At 39.1% G+C, this 16622-nt stretch overlaps 1 protein-coding gene across 3 annotated transcripts in view; it reads left to right on the forward strand.

Moving 5' to 3' along the window:
- The window catches only part of MTPAP (mitochondrial poly(A) polymerase), a 38220-nt gene extending 28611 nt beyond the window's left edge, over nt 1-9609 (forward strand). For 2 of the 3 annotated variants that reach the window (XM_031652424.1, XM_031652423.1), the window contains exons 7-9: nt 6278-6370; nt 6452-6525; nt 8468-8830. In XM_031652424.1, coding sequence (XP_031508284.1) covers nt 6278-6370; nt 6452-6525; nt 8468-8830 — 530 coding nt within the window. Of the gene's footprint in view, nt 1-6277; nt 6371-6451; nt 6526-8467 lie in introns of all 3 variants that reach the window. The other variant, XM_003903512.4, reaches the window with a different exon arrangement.
- Nucleotides 9610-16622: the final 7013 nt, after the last annotated feature.

A 16622-nucleotide genomic window follows, 5' to 3' on the forward strand; every position in this document is an offset into this window, starting at 1 on the left:
AATTTTTTGTATTTTTTTAGTAGAGACGGGGTTTCACCGTGTTAGCCAGCATGGTCTCGATCTCCTGACCTCGTGATCCGCCCATCTCGGCCTCCCAGAGTGCTGGGATTACAGGCTTGAGCCACCGCGCCCGGCCTAGCTAGCTTTTTAAGCTTTATTTATATACCTTTATATGCCTTTAGCTAAATTTATATACCTTTAGGTAAATTTTTTGAGAGTTCTGTTTTCTGTGTATCAGTTGGCAAGGTGTTTACAGCAGTTGTGTGATAGCTGGAGCTTCCCCCCTAGTTGACCAAGTCTAGAATGACCTTTTTCAGATACAACTTGTTCAGATACAACTTTTGATTGGATCACAATCTCAGAGATGACTTTCAAATTGGAACTTATGTTTAAACTTGTATTAGAGATACTAAAACTGTTTCATGATGTTTCAAAGATTCTAAATGTGTTTTTAATGAAAAGCTTATAAGCAGTCTTAGGTGCATTATTTTAAATTTGACATACTATATCGTTGGTATTATAAATGATTTTATAAATGCCTCCCAGGTTCAAGCGATTCTTGTGCCTCAGCCTCGCTGAGGCCTGCTGGAGAAGTTATGTTATGAAATCTTGCAATTGTAAACGCTAAAGGGAAGGTAATTAAGGGGCACATACATACAAATGCATACTGTGTCTTCTACCCATCTTATGTAATTGCTGCCTGATAATTCGATTGAGTGCTTTCTTGAATCTTCCTGTTTAAAATGACCTTAAAAGGCAAAGTATTTATGTAGCTTGGTGTTTAAAATCTCTAGACACGGCCCAGTTTCCATCCTCTTCTCTACTCCTCTTTATGTGTCCCACATTCCAGCCAGTGCTGTGATTACCCTTGGAACATTTCATCTTAGCTCTTTGTTCACACTGTTTTTCTGCCTGGAATCTGCTTTCTCTTCTCTCGGTCTAAATTATTTCTTCCATGCTACCTTCCCTTATCCATATTAGAAGTGATCTCTTCCTGTCAGCACTGTAAGTGTTGATATTGTTTGAAATTGACCTCAAAAAAAGCTTGATTTGTGTTTACAACTAATTGATCACAGCCAGTTACAAATTTCTGTGCTTCTTCTCCACTCCCACTGCTTCACTTGACTAGCCTAAAGAAATAAAATAAAATGAAATAAAATAAAATAAAGCTAGATTTGATAGGTTAAGGGAAAACGGAAGTTTTCAGTGGGGTAGAGTGGTGGTCACTTATCTCACTTTTGAGATTAAAATAAAGGGCAGCATCAATATCTGTGCTCATTTCATCCCTTAGTGTCATTCAGTATTTATTGATTACTTCCTATGTATCAGGTGTTATTAGAGCAGTGGGGATATGAACAGTGTTCCCAGATAACTCACAATCTAGTGGAGAGGTAAGCAATACATAAGATATGGGGCAGATCTTCACCATTAAACTACCTGTAAGTAGCACTTCCTTTTCCACTCCTGCTGTGTGCAGTGATGCTTAATGCTACTCTCATAGAAACCATCATGGGGAAAATCACGGAACTTTTGGAGTTCAGTAACTGAGCAACAGTAGAAGCTATAAAAGGAGGAGTGGAAGAAAGTTGAACTTGGTATAGACTACTCCTAAACATCTTGATTGCTCCCTTCAGTCTTACAAGTACTGGTACCCCTGCCCATGTCAAGGCCCTGTTGTCCTCTGCCTGTGAAGACTTATATTGTCTTTCTCCCTTATCTCCAGTTTGGTTCCCACTAATCTATTCTTAGTTAAGAGAGTGATTTTCACAAATACATATGATAGTATTATTCTTTTTTGCAGTCCTTCAGTAACTTTCTATTATCTTTTTTTTAAATGTCCACTAATTTTTTAAAATTTTGTTTATTATTTATTTGTTTATTTTAAGAAAGGGTCTTGCACGGTTGCCCAGACTGGATTACAGTGGCACAATCTCAGCTCACTATAACCTTGACCTCCCAGGCTCAGGTAATCTCACTTCAGCGTACTGAGTAGCTGGGACTATAGGCATGCACCACCATACCTGGCTAATTTTTAAATTTTTTGTGAAATGGGGTCTTGCCATGTTTCCCAGACTGGTCTTGAACTGGACTCGGGGTCCTCCCACCTTGATCTCCCAAAGTGTTGGGATTACAGGCGTGAGCCACTGTGCTCTACTTTGTAGGCAGACTGGAGTACAGTGGTGCAATCTTGGCTCACTGCAGCCTCTGCCTCCCAGGCATCCTCCCACCTCAGCCTCCTCAATAGCTGCTATATACAGGCTTGTGCCACCACTCACTCAGCTAATCTTTTAAAAAACTTTGTAGACATGGGGTCTCACTATATTGCCCAGGCTGGTCTCAAACTCCTAGGCTCAAGCAGTCCTTCTCAGCCTCCCAAAGTGCTGGGATAATAGGTGTGAGCCACCGTGCCTAGCCTCCACTAATTATTTTAGGAGAAGAATATGATACGTGGACAAATTTTAAACGACCTGGTGAGTTTTTAATTCCAAATCTACTTTAAAATACATTTAAATATGTTCACATCTTATAGCATCAAAACAGGCAAAACTAGCTTGGAATTCTTTAATATTTCACTTGAAACATCAAATTTGATTGTTTTTAAATTTTTGCAGTAGTTTTAAAATATGGTAAGATAATTTTTCAGGCTAGTTTTTACAGTTGCGTCTCGGCATACAGCACATTGTAGATGCCTAATTGCCAATAAATGCCAAGCAAAATTTGATACATTTTTGCCTTCCATCACCTATGGTTTTTGAAGTTGCTACAAAATAACTTGTCTTAGATTAATGAATATTAAGAATTGGGTGAAGATCATTTTGAGGAGAATTTATCAACATTTTCCTTATCTTTTTTTTTTTCTCCAAAATCCATGGTTTTTATACTTTCTAATTTTGACCAGTAATTCAACATTGGTGGACATTAAACCTAAGGGAGAAAATAATTTTAAACTGTGAAACAATCAAAACCATCTTGAGTCTCGGTGTGTAATCATCTAAGTGACTTGAGTCTTGTGTACAATCATTTCATTTCTTCTAAACTGTACCTCTCATTTGATATACAAATAAAGTATCCTGTTCTTTTTTAAAAGAAAACAATATTTTGTTTGCTTCCTTGCTTGTTTATTAATAGAAGGCAGCATGAATTCCTAGAATACCTTCCAGAACTTCTAGGACTTTGTAAACTACTATTTAGAACCTAAGCTAAGATAAAGACCAAACTTTTTCACATTGTGTGCAGTGCCCTTTATCAGCTTCCTTTTCATCCTCTTCTCTTAACGTTGATTCCTGTGTACCAGTGGGGAGCGTTAGCCAATCTTGAACTCCTTGATGATGCTTGATGTTTTGTGCTTTTTTTCATTGCTCCATGCTTTTGCCTGAAATGGCCTTCTCCCAGCCTCCCCCTGGCCCTGGTTTTTTTTTTTACGGAGAATCTCAAGATTAAGCCAGAAAAGACAGACAAACCCAGTACAGGATCTCATTTGTCAGGTCTTTTCTCGCCGTCCTCTCTGCCTCCCAATGGGTAGTGCTTTGTTGGTTTCCAAGCCCGTGGTACACACCTGTATTGTAACAACTGTTAGATTGTTGTAGTTCTTTTATGTGCCTGCCCCAGCGTTGTCAAGCTTTTCTAGGGCTGGCTGTCTTTGCTTCATCTCTGCGTCTTCTGTTCCTCGCATAGTATTGGGTTCATAGTAAGAGTTCACTGTATAGATTTCAAAATGATTGGATAACATTTTAAAGTTGAGGGCTGTTTGTACTGGGCGAGATGGACCATGATGTTAACTTTCATATTTGGTTCCTCTTGAATTGCCCTGTTTCTTTGTGTTTTCTTGTAATTTCCACTGTGTTCTCTCACACATCTCATTTTCTTGTGTTTTCCATGCTTTCTGACTTTGCTACTTTTGTTACATTTACTTCTGTGCTTAGTGCTTTCATTGAAGATTCCTTCCTGAAAAAAGACACAGCAGCTAAAAGAGCATGAATATATATGACTGACACTGCCTCACAAAAAACATAAACTGTTAATTATTTGAAGTAGTAAAACATGTGCCCAGGTTCCTTAAAAATAGATCTAAGTAGAAATATATACACACACACACACACATTTTATATAGCTCCTTCAACATATTATAAATTGTATAGTAGAGCACATAAAATGTGCTATTAAAATGTTAGAACCTAGAATAATTTTTGAGAAATTAACCAGGTCTTGACAAAAAAATAACAAAAAACACAAAAAATGGGAGACAAATTTATAGGAGGCTTATTTATCTCTCTGGTGATTGTAGGCATTTAAAATCAAATATCTGGGCTGGGCACGGTGGCTCACACCTGTAATCCTAGCATTTTGGGAGGCCGAGGTGGGTGGATCACTTAAGGTCAGGAGTTTGAGACTAGCCTGGCCAACATGGTGAAACCCTGTCTCTACTAAAAATATAAAAATTAGCTGGGCGTGGTGGTGCTTGCTTGTAGTTCCGGCTACTCAGGAGGCTGGGGCAGGAAAATCACTTGAACCTGGGAGGCAGAGGTTGTAGTAAGCCAAGATCACGCCACTGCACTTCAGCCTGGGTGACAGAGCCAGATTCCATCTCAAAAAAAAAAAAAAAAAAAAAAAAAAATTAAAATAAAAAATAAAATATCAGCAATCATTCAGATTATTGATTATATGCCTGCTATATGCTAGATGCTCCTTGCAGGCGGGTCGGCGGTGGGGAGTTGGGCAGTAATGAATAGGAGAGTGGCCTTTGTAGTTCCAGACTGGGGCAGAGGGGTAGACAGCATACAGACAGTCAGAATGCAGTCAGATAAGTCAGATGGTGAATGGAACAAAAAGGATGGAGAACCAGTTTGAAATTATGAAATGCTTTCAGATAAGAAGTAGCCATTCATGAGATTTCTGAAAAGTGGGAATTTGCTCTTGTAAACAACATATTATCTGTTGCAGATAGTGTGGGCCAGGGATTTCATGGTGGTTGTATATTTATAAAAATGATTACCTCTAAAGGTATAAATACTAGTAGAAGAGGTGAATGCCTGAGTCTAATGTGCTGTCATTGAGTTCGTTTTGCTTAATTACTGAATTCCAGTTACTCTAGAGTGCTACATTTTAGAAATTACCTGAAGCTTTTTTTGTTAGCATTCAGTTTGTGTCATGTATGAAGATGGTAAGAGTGGAATTGGGTATGTAAATGAAGTATTGACTAGAGATAGTGCTGAAATTTGGTTTGGTGAAAGATGGAGAAACTCCCTATATTTTCATCTACTATTAGAAAACTGATTACCTCAAAAATTGATTAGGAATCATTGGGTTGTTGAAAGATAATAATTCTAGATTGCTAAATTAAATGTAATGTTAATTTCACTGTGGCATAACTAGTCTCAAATCTTTTTTTAAATTTAACTTAATTAAAAGAAGATAAAAAGATTTGAGATCAGTTATCCCATAGGGAAATTAACATCATTAAATCATAGACAAGAAATTATAGATTAAATCATTATTAAATCATTCAATCGTAATTATTTAATCATTCATAAAATCTATGATTTAAATAAAGAATAGAGTAGAAATTTATTTACATTTATTTGTTTTGTTTTGTTTTTTGAGATGGAGTCTTGCTCTGTTGCCCAGGCCATAGTGCAGTGGTGTGATCTCAGCTCATTGCAACCTCCGCCTCCTGGGTTCAAGAGATTCTCGTGCCTCAGCCTCTTCAGTAGCTAGGATTACAGGAGCATGCCACCATACCTGGCTAATTTTTGTATTTTTAGTAGAGACGGGGTTTCACCATGTTGACCAGGCTGGTCTCGAACTCCTGACCTCAGGTGATCTGCCCGCCTCAACCTCCCAAAGTGCTGGGATTACAGGTGTGAGCCACTGTGCCCGGTCTTAAATTTATTTAAATCATAGATTTTTATTCTGAGGTAGGAAATATCTTTGAAATATGTGAAATAGGCCAGGCGCATGGCTCATGCCTGTAATCCCAGCACTTTGGGAGATGAGGTGGGCGGATCACCTGAGGTCAGGAGTTCAAGACCAGCCTGGCCAACATGGTAAAACCCCATCCCTATTAAAAATACAAAAATGAGCTGGGCGTGGGGGCATGTGCCTGTAATCCCAGCTACCCGGGAGGCTGAGGCAGGAGAATTGCTGGAACCCGGGAGGTGGAGGCTGCAGTGAGCTGAGATCATACCACTGTACTCCAGCCTAGATGACAGAGCGAGACTCTGTCTCAGGCAAAAAAAAAAAAGGGAAATATGTGAAATGTTTTTTGTTTGTGTTTAAGATGCAGAAGATAAATGTATAATAGAAGGCAACAACTGCACATTTGTTCGTGACTTGAATAGAATTAAACCTTCAGGGAACACGGAAACATTAGGTAAGTGTCTTTCTGTTTACTTGATCCTTTTTGGATTGAAATAGGCTTTCCTCTGATTGTCCTTGTTTTATTTTCTTACAGAATTACTACTGAAGGAATTTTTTGAGTACTTCGGCAATTTTGCTTTCAATAAAAATTCCATAAATATTCGACAGGTAAATAATGCTTCACTAGTTATTAGTATCTGGTCTTCCACCGTAGTAATATTTAATTAACTGTTTTCAAAACACTCTAATGAATGTTATTTTATTTCTTTTCTGTAGTAATTGCTAGTAACAAGGAGGTTGATGTCCAGAGAAGTTACATGACTTGACTAAGATCAGTCATCCCTTTATGCCAAAGAGCAAAAGCTAGCTCTTTAGCATCTGCCTTCTTATTATGCCATGGGACTTCTGTCCTCACTTAGTGTGTAATACTGTTTCCCTCACAATATGGAATACATTCCAGAAAGTTTCCTGAAAAATATTATTTACATACAGCTGTTTTTAAACTGGACTTGTGTCTATGGAATAAATTTAAGTCCCAAAGATAGATTTCAGTGATTCCCTCAATTTGAGCCCTTAGGATTTAGGTTTGTTTTTTTTTTTTTAGAGCAAATGAACTTATGATTTGGATTCTTCTGAGCACCTGGGATGAAAGACATTTTTTCTTTTAAAAAAGAAACTCAAGGCAGAAGCCTAGACAAAATTTCTTTACAAGTGGGAGATAACTTGGCATAGCCCTCTGTTTGGGTTTATTTTGTTTAGCATTTGGCTACTTGATTACAAATCTTACAAGATTGGCTTCATAAAACACAAACCCAGATATACTTTCTCCTTATTTCTTCACCTCTCTTTTCATCCTTCCCTCTTACCCTGCTCATGGACTCTGTTAAAATAAAAGATTGGGGAGAGGAGAAAGGATTCATTCAGAAAGCTTTGCAAATGCAATCTAGAAGGAAAAAGTCATAAGCATACAAAGTTTGTCACCCTTTTTGTACTCCAAAGCTCAGAGATATTAAGCATGAAATAAGTTAGAGAATAAATAGTTGCTGCTCACATTGGGGAATTTTGACCATTGGCTTTGTAATAGTTAATTAAGTAATATTTATGGTATCATTTGAAAGAGGAAAAGATATGTAGACTAATGACTTATATTGGTCATATGATTCATAGCTTTAGCTTTTCTTTCTCTCTCTCTTTTTTTTTTTTTTTGAGGCAGAGTCTCACTCCATTGCCCAGACTGGAGTGCAGTGGCACGATCTTGGCTCACTGCAGCCTCTGCTTCCTGGGTTCAAGTGATTCTCCTGCCTCAGCCTCCTAAGTAGCTGGGATTACAGGCACGCGCCACCACACCTGGCTAAGTTTGTATTTTTAGTAGAAATGGGATTTCACCATGTTGGTCAGGCCTGTCTTGAACTACTGACCTCAGGTGTTCCACCTGCCTCCCTCGGCCTCCAAAATGCTTGGATTACAGGTGTCTTTTTTATTTCTGTGAGATACTATCTTATGTGGCAGAGCCCTGTTGTTGGATCTCTAGGAAGATAATGGAAACTTTTTAGTGTTTTAAATAAATAATAATCCTTTGTTCCTGCTCTTTTTTCCTCATCTCATACTTGGGAAACATTAATTAATATATTTAATTTAAGGTTTCTAATTTTGTGTGTTTCTTTTTCTACCATAATTGGTATGCTTTTAGCAAGTCTCAGAAATAAATATGTCTTCATCTTACTTTCTGACATTTTTAATCATTTTTTTCTCTTTTCATGCTCTACCTTGTCAGGTAAAAGTTATACTATTTTAAAAATGCTTTTGTCAGTTGACTTAGTCCAGATACCTCTTCTCTGAGCAATGACATCATCATCCATAGATGATAAGCCTAAGTTATTTCTCCAAAGAACACTCATAAAACTACAACTGGGAAAAGAAAACCACAAAAAATGAGAAGTACACACACCCAGCATGCATACATACTCAGTCCCCTGAAAAAGAAATTCTTTACTGTGTAAAGTTAATGCTGGTGTTTTATATGTTTTGACATTTTATTGAGTTAACGGTTTTTATATTTAAGCCCTTCATGTACAGTAACTCATTTTTTCTTCTGTGTAATGATCTATAGGGAAGGGAGCAAAACAAACCTGACTCTTCTCCTCTGTACATTCAGAATCCATTTGAAACTTCTCTCAACATAAGCAAAAATGTAAGTCAAAGCCAGCTGCAAAAATTTGTAGATTTGGCCCAAGAAAGTGCCTGGATTTTACAACAGAAAGATACAGACCGACTTTCCGTATCAAGTCATCAGCCCTGGGGGCTGGCAGCCATATTGCTACCATCTGTTCCAAACAGAAGGTCCCTTACCAAGAAGAAAAGAAACAGGTCTGCAAATGAAAGCATCAAAAACTTGTTAGAATCTTTAAAAAGTAACAGAACAGCAAATTTCACAGAAACCAATGAGAAGAGAACAATTAGTACTCAGACATGATGACTGCTACGTTATGTAAAGAACTGGGCTTATCCTATCAAACTGTCTGTGGACTACTTGGAAAAACTGGTTTGAAACTGTCACAGATCTCAGCTTTCATCTGATGTCACTTTTCATGATCTTCTCATTGGCCCCCCCTTAACCTGGTCTGAAGCTCTGGGATGTTTTCAGTCTGATCAGCCTGATGCTCAGTGGCACTTTATTAAAACATCAGCTGTGGAGTGTGGCAGCGCACACCTATAGTCCCAGCTGCTCGGGAGGCTGAGGCAGGAGGATCTCTTGACCCCAGGATTTTGAATCCATCGTGGACAACATAGCAAGATTCCTTCTCTAAAAAAAATGAAAATAAACATAAGCCACAAGGAACGGGTGAAAGATTATTGTAATGTGCTTTAACTAAATAGGTAAACTATACTAAACAAATGCTAAAACTCAGTTTTAGGATGAAACTGTTGTTGATATCCACATCACTCCCTGTTTAGAAAACATTTAAAACGACTTTTAGTTATGTACAATACGTTGGCAGTGAATACATTAAGCTTCAAAATTTGGTAGTGCTCTTGAATATGTATATTTGTATTTTTCAAGCGAAGTTCTCTTACATATACATTAAAGTGGGTTGATACTGATATCAAAAAATGTTTGTTTTTAGAACAGACATTTCGGTCAGTGCATTCTTAGGTATTCCAAACCAAATATGATGACATCAATGGATTGCATTTTAAAAATATTGTTTGATTTTTCTGTTTCCAAAAATAAAATCCTGTTTCTAACTAAAATGTGATATTCCCAGTATTCCTTCACATCTCTTTTGAGAACTCCCCGCTTCCTGTAGGAAGTAGACATACTTGTCTCTCAGTATATGCAGAAAATTGGTTCCAGGACCATCCACGTACACCCAAATCTGCACACACTCCTTCAGTCCTGTGGAGCCCGTGCATGGGAGAATTCCACCTTGCGCATAAGCAGATTTTGCATCCGGTGAGAATACTGTATTTTCAATCCAAGTTTGGTTGGAAAAAATCTGTGTGTAAATGAACTTTGCAGTTCAAATCCATGTTGTTCAAGGGGCAGCTATATGTTGAAATTTAATTTCCATTACATTCTCTGTGGAGTAACGGAGTTTCGCTCTTGTCGTCTAGGCCAGTATGCAGTGGCACAATCTCAGCTCACTGCAACCTCTGCCTCCCGGATTAAAGCGATTCTCCTGCCTCAGCTGGGATTACAGGCACCCGCCACCACACCCAGCATTTTAATTTTTGTAATTTCAGTAGAGATAGGGTTTCACCGTGTTAGCCAGGCTGGTCTCGAACTCCTGACCTCAGGTGATTGCCCACCTTGGCCTTCCAAAGTGTTGGGATTACAGGCATGAGCCACCACACCTGGCCTCTGTGGAGTAACTTTCTATTTAAGAAGCAAGTAAGCCCCAGGCATAGTGGCACACGCCTGTAGTCCCAGCTACTTGGGAGGCCGAGGCACAAGGACTGCTTGAACCTGGGAGGCAGAGGCTGCAGTGAGCTGAGATCACACCACTGTACTCCATCCTGGGCAACAAAGCGAGACTCTCTCAAAAAAAAAAAAAAAAAAAAGAAGTAGCATAGTGCTTAAAAACAGACTTGAGCCAGACTGGCTCCATGACGAGGTACTCAGTCTCCTGGGGCCCCCGTTTCATCTGTAAAATGGGGATCATGATCAGATCAACGTGAGGATTAAGCGAGGGATGTAGGAAAATGCTAGCTCAGAGCATTTTCCTGGCGTGAAGTAAATGTTACTTCTCTAACTGTTGCCTTTCGGTATTTGTGGCATGTTATTACCTTTTTTGCTACTCAAAATTCAGATTTAGAGTTTATAGTACTTTAAAAAATTTTCCCATTTAGATTTTATGTCAAAAATTATAATGGGTTCTGCTTGGGATATTTTAAGAAACTCAGCATTGTTATGAAGCAAATGAATTCTGTGTCCTTGTGTCTATGCTACTGGATTCCACATTTGACACCAGCAAACAAATATCAGTGTTCTTCTGTACAGGCAATGTGTTTAAAAGCCATTTTCCATTTGTTCTTTATTTTGTTGGGCTAGAAATCCATATTGATTTAAAAAACTTAAAAAGCATTAACCACTTAAGGGTTTCTAAATGAATTTTTTTTTTTTCTGTTCACAGATATTTAGTCAGATATTTCCTTTTTTAGGTTGGTGCTAGGTATAAAATGGTTATTTAAGCACATAAAGTATGTGTATGTGTTAGCATTTTCTTTTCTTTTTGGTAATTTGTAGGACAACCTTGACACTAGGCTGTTTTACTTTTCAGAATCAGATTTAATTATGTGATTAACTTTAAATCTACAAAGACTTTTTTTTTGAGAGGGAATCTTGCTCTGTCACCCAGGCTAGAGTGCAGTGGTGCAATCTCGGCTCACTGCAACCTCCACCTCCTAGGTTCAAGCAATAATCCTGCTGCAGCCTCCCAAGTAACTGGGATTACATGTGCCTGCCACCATGCCCAGCTAATTTTTGTATGTTGGTAGAGACGGGGTTTCACCATGTTGGCCAGGCTGGTCTCGAATTCCTGACCTCAAGTGATCTACCTGTCTTAGCCTCTCAAAGTGCTGGGATTACAGGCGTGAGCCACTGCGCCCAGCCCATTGATGGTTTTTGTACAAAGGGATAATAAAAAAGCAATGCTTTTAGATGATTGATCTGTTGATACCTAGTAGTTTTAGATCATGGTTTTTGTTGTTGTTGTTGTTTTTGAGATGGGGTCTCAGTTTGTTGCCCAGACTGCGCTGGACTGCAGTGGCACAATCTCAGTCTCACTGCCACCTCCACCTCCCAGACTCAAGCTATCCTCCCATCTCAGCCTGCTGCATAGCTGGGACTACAAGAGTGCACCACCACTCTCAGCTAATGTTTGTATTTTTTTGTAGAGACAGGGACAGGATTTCACCATGTTGCTCAGGCTGGTCTTGAACTCCTGGACTCAAGCAATCTGCTCACTTCAGCTTCCCAAAGTGCTAGGATTACAGGTGTGAGCCACCATGCCCAGCCATGATTCCTTTCTTTTGAAAATAATGCATTTGGCCGGGCATAGTGGCTTACACCTGTAATCCCAGCACTTTGGGAGTCCGAGGCGGGCAGATCATGAGGTCAGGAGTTCAAGACCAGCCAGGCCAACATGGTGAAACCCTATCTCTACTAAAAATACAAAAATTAGCCAGCTGTGGTGGCAGGTGTCTGTAGTCCCAGCTACTCAGGAGGCTGAGGGAGGAGAATTGCTTGAACCTGGGAGACAGAGGTTGCAGTGAACCGAGATCGCGCCACTGTACTCCAGCTGGGGTGACAGAGCAAGACACCATCTCGGCAAAAAAAAAAAAAAAAGCAAATTTGAGTACTTGAGTTACTTGAGTATAGGTTTTGTCATTAAGTTAGATAAAATTTGGCTGTTAAATTTTCCACAAAAAGCCAGAAGGTGACTGTCTCTCATATGCCTCAGAAGAGTCTTTCTCCTTAGTGTTTAATAAGAAAGTAAAGCTTAAGCAGTTTGAAGCTATCAGCAGGAAGTAACAGCTCATGGCTTACGTATGATTGTATGTAAAGCCTTATTATGAAAAATTCTTTACATATATACTTGGAAAGAAATGAAAACTTGACCAGAAATCACTTTTCATCTTGGTATGAGGTTGGAATATTTATTTTAAATACTTGAAAGACTTATTTGGGTTTCCACAATGAATTCAATTACTTGTGGATACAGATTCCAAAGAATATAAACATTACATTGTTCCTCTGGAATTCCCATGTAGCAACTCTCAGAAAGTATCTGCTGTGGATAGAATCTTTAATCTGTAGTGTCTGTGATACAGGATATATCAAATCACAAATTATTTAAAAAGGTACTTTATCTTTTAAATGTAATTGCTCGTGTTTTATGTTATCTGTGTGTGTATCCACGCCCTTTCAGTACTCAGTGGAGTCAAAGCTAGATTAAAAGCATTATTCATGTTTCTAAGATGAATATATTGAAAAAATTTTCCCCCATCGCAGAGTTTCTAAGCTTCTAGAATGTGGTGCTAAGGCATATTTTAAAGAGAGTATTAAAAAGGTCTAACTTGGCTGGGCACGGTGGCTCACGCCTGTCATCCCTGCACTGTGGGAGGCCAAAGTGGGTGGATCAGTGGAGGTCAGGAGTTCAAGACAAGCCTGACCAACATGGTAAAACCCCGTTTCTACTAAAAATACAAAAATTAACTGGGCGTGGTGGCAGGCACCTGTAATCCCAGCTACTCAGGAGGCTGAGGCAGGAGAATCACTTGAACCTGGGAGGTGGAGGTTGCAGTGAGCCGAGATTGTGCCACTGCGCTCCAGCCTAGGTGACATCGAGACTCCACCTCAAAAAAAAAGAGAAAAGAAAAACATTTAACTTGAAACTCTAGATACTATACTCTGATGAATACATGGCATGGGGAAAATACCTAATTTGGAACAGGCCAAGTCTACATTAATGAAAAGTTGGCCAGGCCTAGTGCTCACTCCTGTAATCCCAGTACTTTGGGAGGCCGAGGTGGGCAGATCACTTGAGGTCAGGAGTTCAAGAGCAGCCTGGCCAACATGGTGAAACCCTGTCTCTTCTAAAAATACAAAAATTGGCTGGGCGTGATGGCACACGCCTGTAATCCCAGCTACTCGGGAGGCTGAGGCAGGAGAATCATTTGAACCTGAGGGTCAGAGGTTGCAGTGAGCTGAGATCACTCCACTGCACTCCAGCTTGGGTGACAGAGTGAGACTCTGTCTCAAAAATAAATACATTTAATTATTAGAGAAAAAACTGTAGGTTGTTATTTTTGCCTGGGTTTATTTTGAAGTGTGGCACATTGAAAAGTTACTGTAATGGATGCTATCAAATAAAATGGAGCAAACTATGAAAAGATTCCACATTAAGCCTACATCATGCTCCATGTCGCTGAGCATATGACATTTCTCTCTAGTTCTACCCTGTCTTGAAAACTGGAGTAAAAGGTGGGTTATGAAACTGGCTGATTAACAAGGAAAGCAAGCTCACTAATAATTGTATGAAACTTTACTATGGAGAATTTTGAACACAGGCAAAAGTAAACAAAACCATAATGAACTTGGCACACATCCATCACCTCTTTCAACAATTCATGACAAATTGCCTTTAATTTATAACCCTATTAACTTACCACTTCTATATTATTTTAAGCAAATTCCATTCTGCCATTTCATCTGTAAATATGTAATATTTCTAAAAGATAACTTTTGTTCTAATGTAATCACAAAATCATTGTCAGACCAAAATGAAACAAACAAAAACAGTAATTCTCTAATAAAATCATATTTGATTACTGTTCAAGCTCCCCATTGTCTTGTGGATATCACAATGGCTTTTTCCTAGTGCAGTTGTTTGAATCAGTATCCAATTAGAGTGCACATATTGTGATTGGATGGTCTGTTTCTTAACTCTCTTACACTCCAGGTTTCTACTTCATCTCTTTTTTCGCTTACAATTTATTGAAGATAGGGGATTGTCTTAGGGACCCGTTCTACAACATAGATTATGCTGATGATGTCAGCACATATGATTGTTCAACATTGTTCACATGAGCTGTTCAACATTACTTAATGACTTGAAAATATTTTTTATTAGTTTTAGAAAACAATTTTCAAATATTGCTTTGGCTATATTCGCCTTCGTTCCTCTGGGATTCCACTTAACATTTATTAGTTCTTTTTGCTTAATTCCCTATGTCTCTTCTATATTTTCCTGTATTTTCTACTCTTGTGTCTCTCTCCATTCCAAGAATTTACTACTTTTTTTGTATGTTTGTTTGTTTTTGAGACAGGGTCTCGCTCTGTCGCCCAGGGTGGAGTGCAGTGGTGTGACCTCGGCTCACTGCAACCTCCTCCTCCGGGTTTCAAGCAGTTCTCCTGCCTCAGCCTCCTGAGTAGCTGGGATTACAGGTGCCCGCCACCACATCCAGCTAATTTTTGTATTTTTAGTAGAGATGGGGTGTCACCATGTTGGTCAGGCTGGTCTTGAACTCTTGACCTCAGGTGATCCACCTGCCTTGGCCTCCCAAAGTGCTGGGATTACAGGCATGAGCCACCGTGTTCGGCCAGAATTCTGACCTATATAACAGTTTATCAGTTTTTTTCATCTGTGTCTAATTTTAAAAATCCACTTACTGAATTCTCAATTTCAGTATTTTTTTTTTTCAGTGTGACACAGTTATTTTAAAGCCTGTGTCTGATAACTTGATCATGTGGTTCCCCTGTGGGTCTGTTTCTGCTTTTCATGATTTGACTTCTCTCCTGGTATACCTGGTGGTGGCAGTGGTGGCTTTGTATGTTGACATTGGCTGGGAGAAATAGTAGGAATTACTTCGAGGGAGGATGGTGTTTTCTCTTCCTTCAGAAAGGATTTACTTCTGTTTCTGGAAGGTGAGTAGGGGTATTTATGATCCTGGATCACTTTAATCCGGAAAGGGTTTGAGATTTTCAAGTTGGATTCAATTCCAGATTCTAGTTCGTCGTTACTCGCACTGTGTTGGGGAAGATCTCAGTCCAAAGCCTGGAGTGCTGACCAGGGCCCCTTTTCCTTGGCGGGCCCTGAAGTCCTTTTTGTCTCCTATCCCTGCAAGTCTTTTGAAACCTCTGCTCCGTCTGATCTACCTCATCAGCAGATGTCCCTCGGGGGAAGCAACCCCAAATACCAGGCTCACCTGTTTAAGTCTGTTCCTTCACAGTTTTGTAATTTTTCACTGCCTTGTTAGCATTCTGATGCTTTCAAGCAGCTGTTTTGTTTTTCCAAGCTTCTTTCTCTCCCTTTTTCTTTCTATGTCTCCCTCCATCTTTTCTTTTTCTTTCCTTTTCCTTTTCTTTTCTTTTCTGTTGAGATGGAGACTCACTCTGTCAGCATGTACCACCACACCCAGCTAATTTTTTACATTTTTAGTGGAGACAGGGTTTCACCATGTTGGCCGAGTTGGTCTCAAACTCCCGACCTCAGGTGATCCACCTGCCTCGGCCTCCCAAAGTGCTGGGATTACAGGCGTGAGCCACCGCACCTGGCCTATTTTGCCAAGCTTTTCTGGTGGTTTTCATTCAGTGAGAGAGTTGATGGATATTACCTAGTCTGCCATTACTGGACATCATTCTTTTTGACTCCAGCTTCTGATCTTTATATATATTTTATCTTATAGGAATGTGTACTATTTAGTTTGCTTCCTTGTAAGAAGCTTTCAGATGTCTCACTTGCTGGTGCCTGTTCAATTAAGCTTTGGATAACAGTACAAAATTTGGCCAACGTGAATGCCTAGTTCACCACTAATGAAAGCTGGGCACTGCAAATGTTCTGCTGTGCTTCAAAAATCAGAAGTTGCCAGCTTTTATATCTAGACTGTGATTTCCTCAGAGAGGATTTTGTATATGCCAATTCAAAGTTTAAATTTGTGCCATGTGTGAATAAGTGCACAAAATGCCCAAATAAGAATGAGAAAAATATCTCCTTTTCCCATCCACATTGAGATACCTGAAACAGCTATGAAATACAGTTTTTCTTCCAGTTTTCCAAAATACTTATTTGAGTTGAGACCAAGAATGGAGCATTTTAGGCCAAAATGCTTTTTGAAAATTTTATGATTTATGACTTTAGAAAAAATCTCTTTTGGACTTTAAGCATGTTATTTTTAGGATGTCTTATTCATGAACAAAACAAATTTTTTACATAGGTGAAATAATTTAGGTGTTTGTATAAGTCAGTTATCTCTATAATATA

Source organism: Papio anubis, chromosome 11 (genome assembly GCF_008728515.1).
Source record: "Papio anubis isolate 15944 chromosome 11, Panubis1.0, whole genome shotgun sequence".
Taxonomy (NCBI): domain Eukaryota; kingdom Metazoa; phylum Chordata; class Mammalia; order Primates; family Cercopithecidae; genus Papio; species Papio anubis.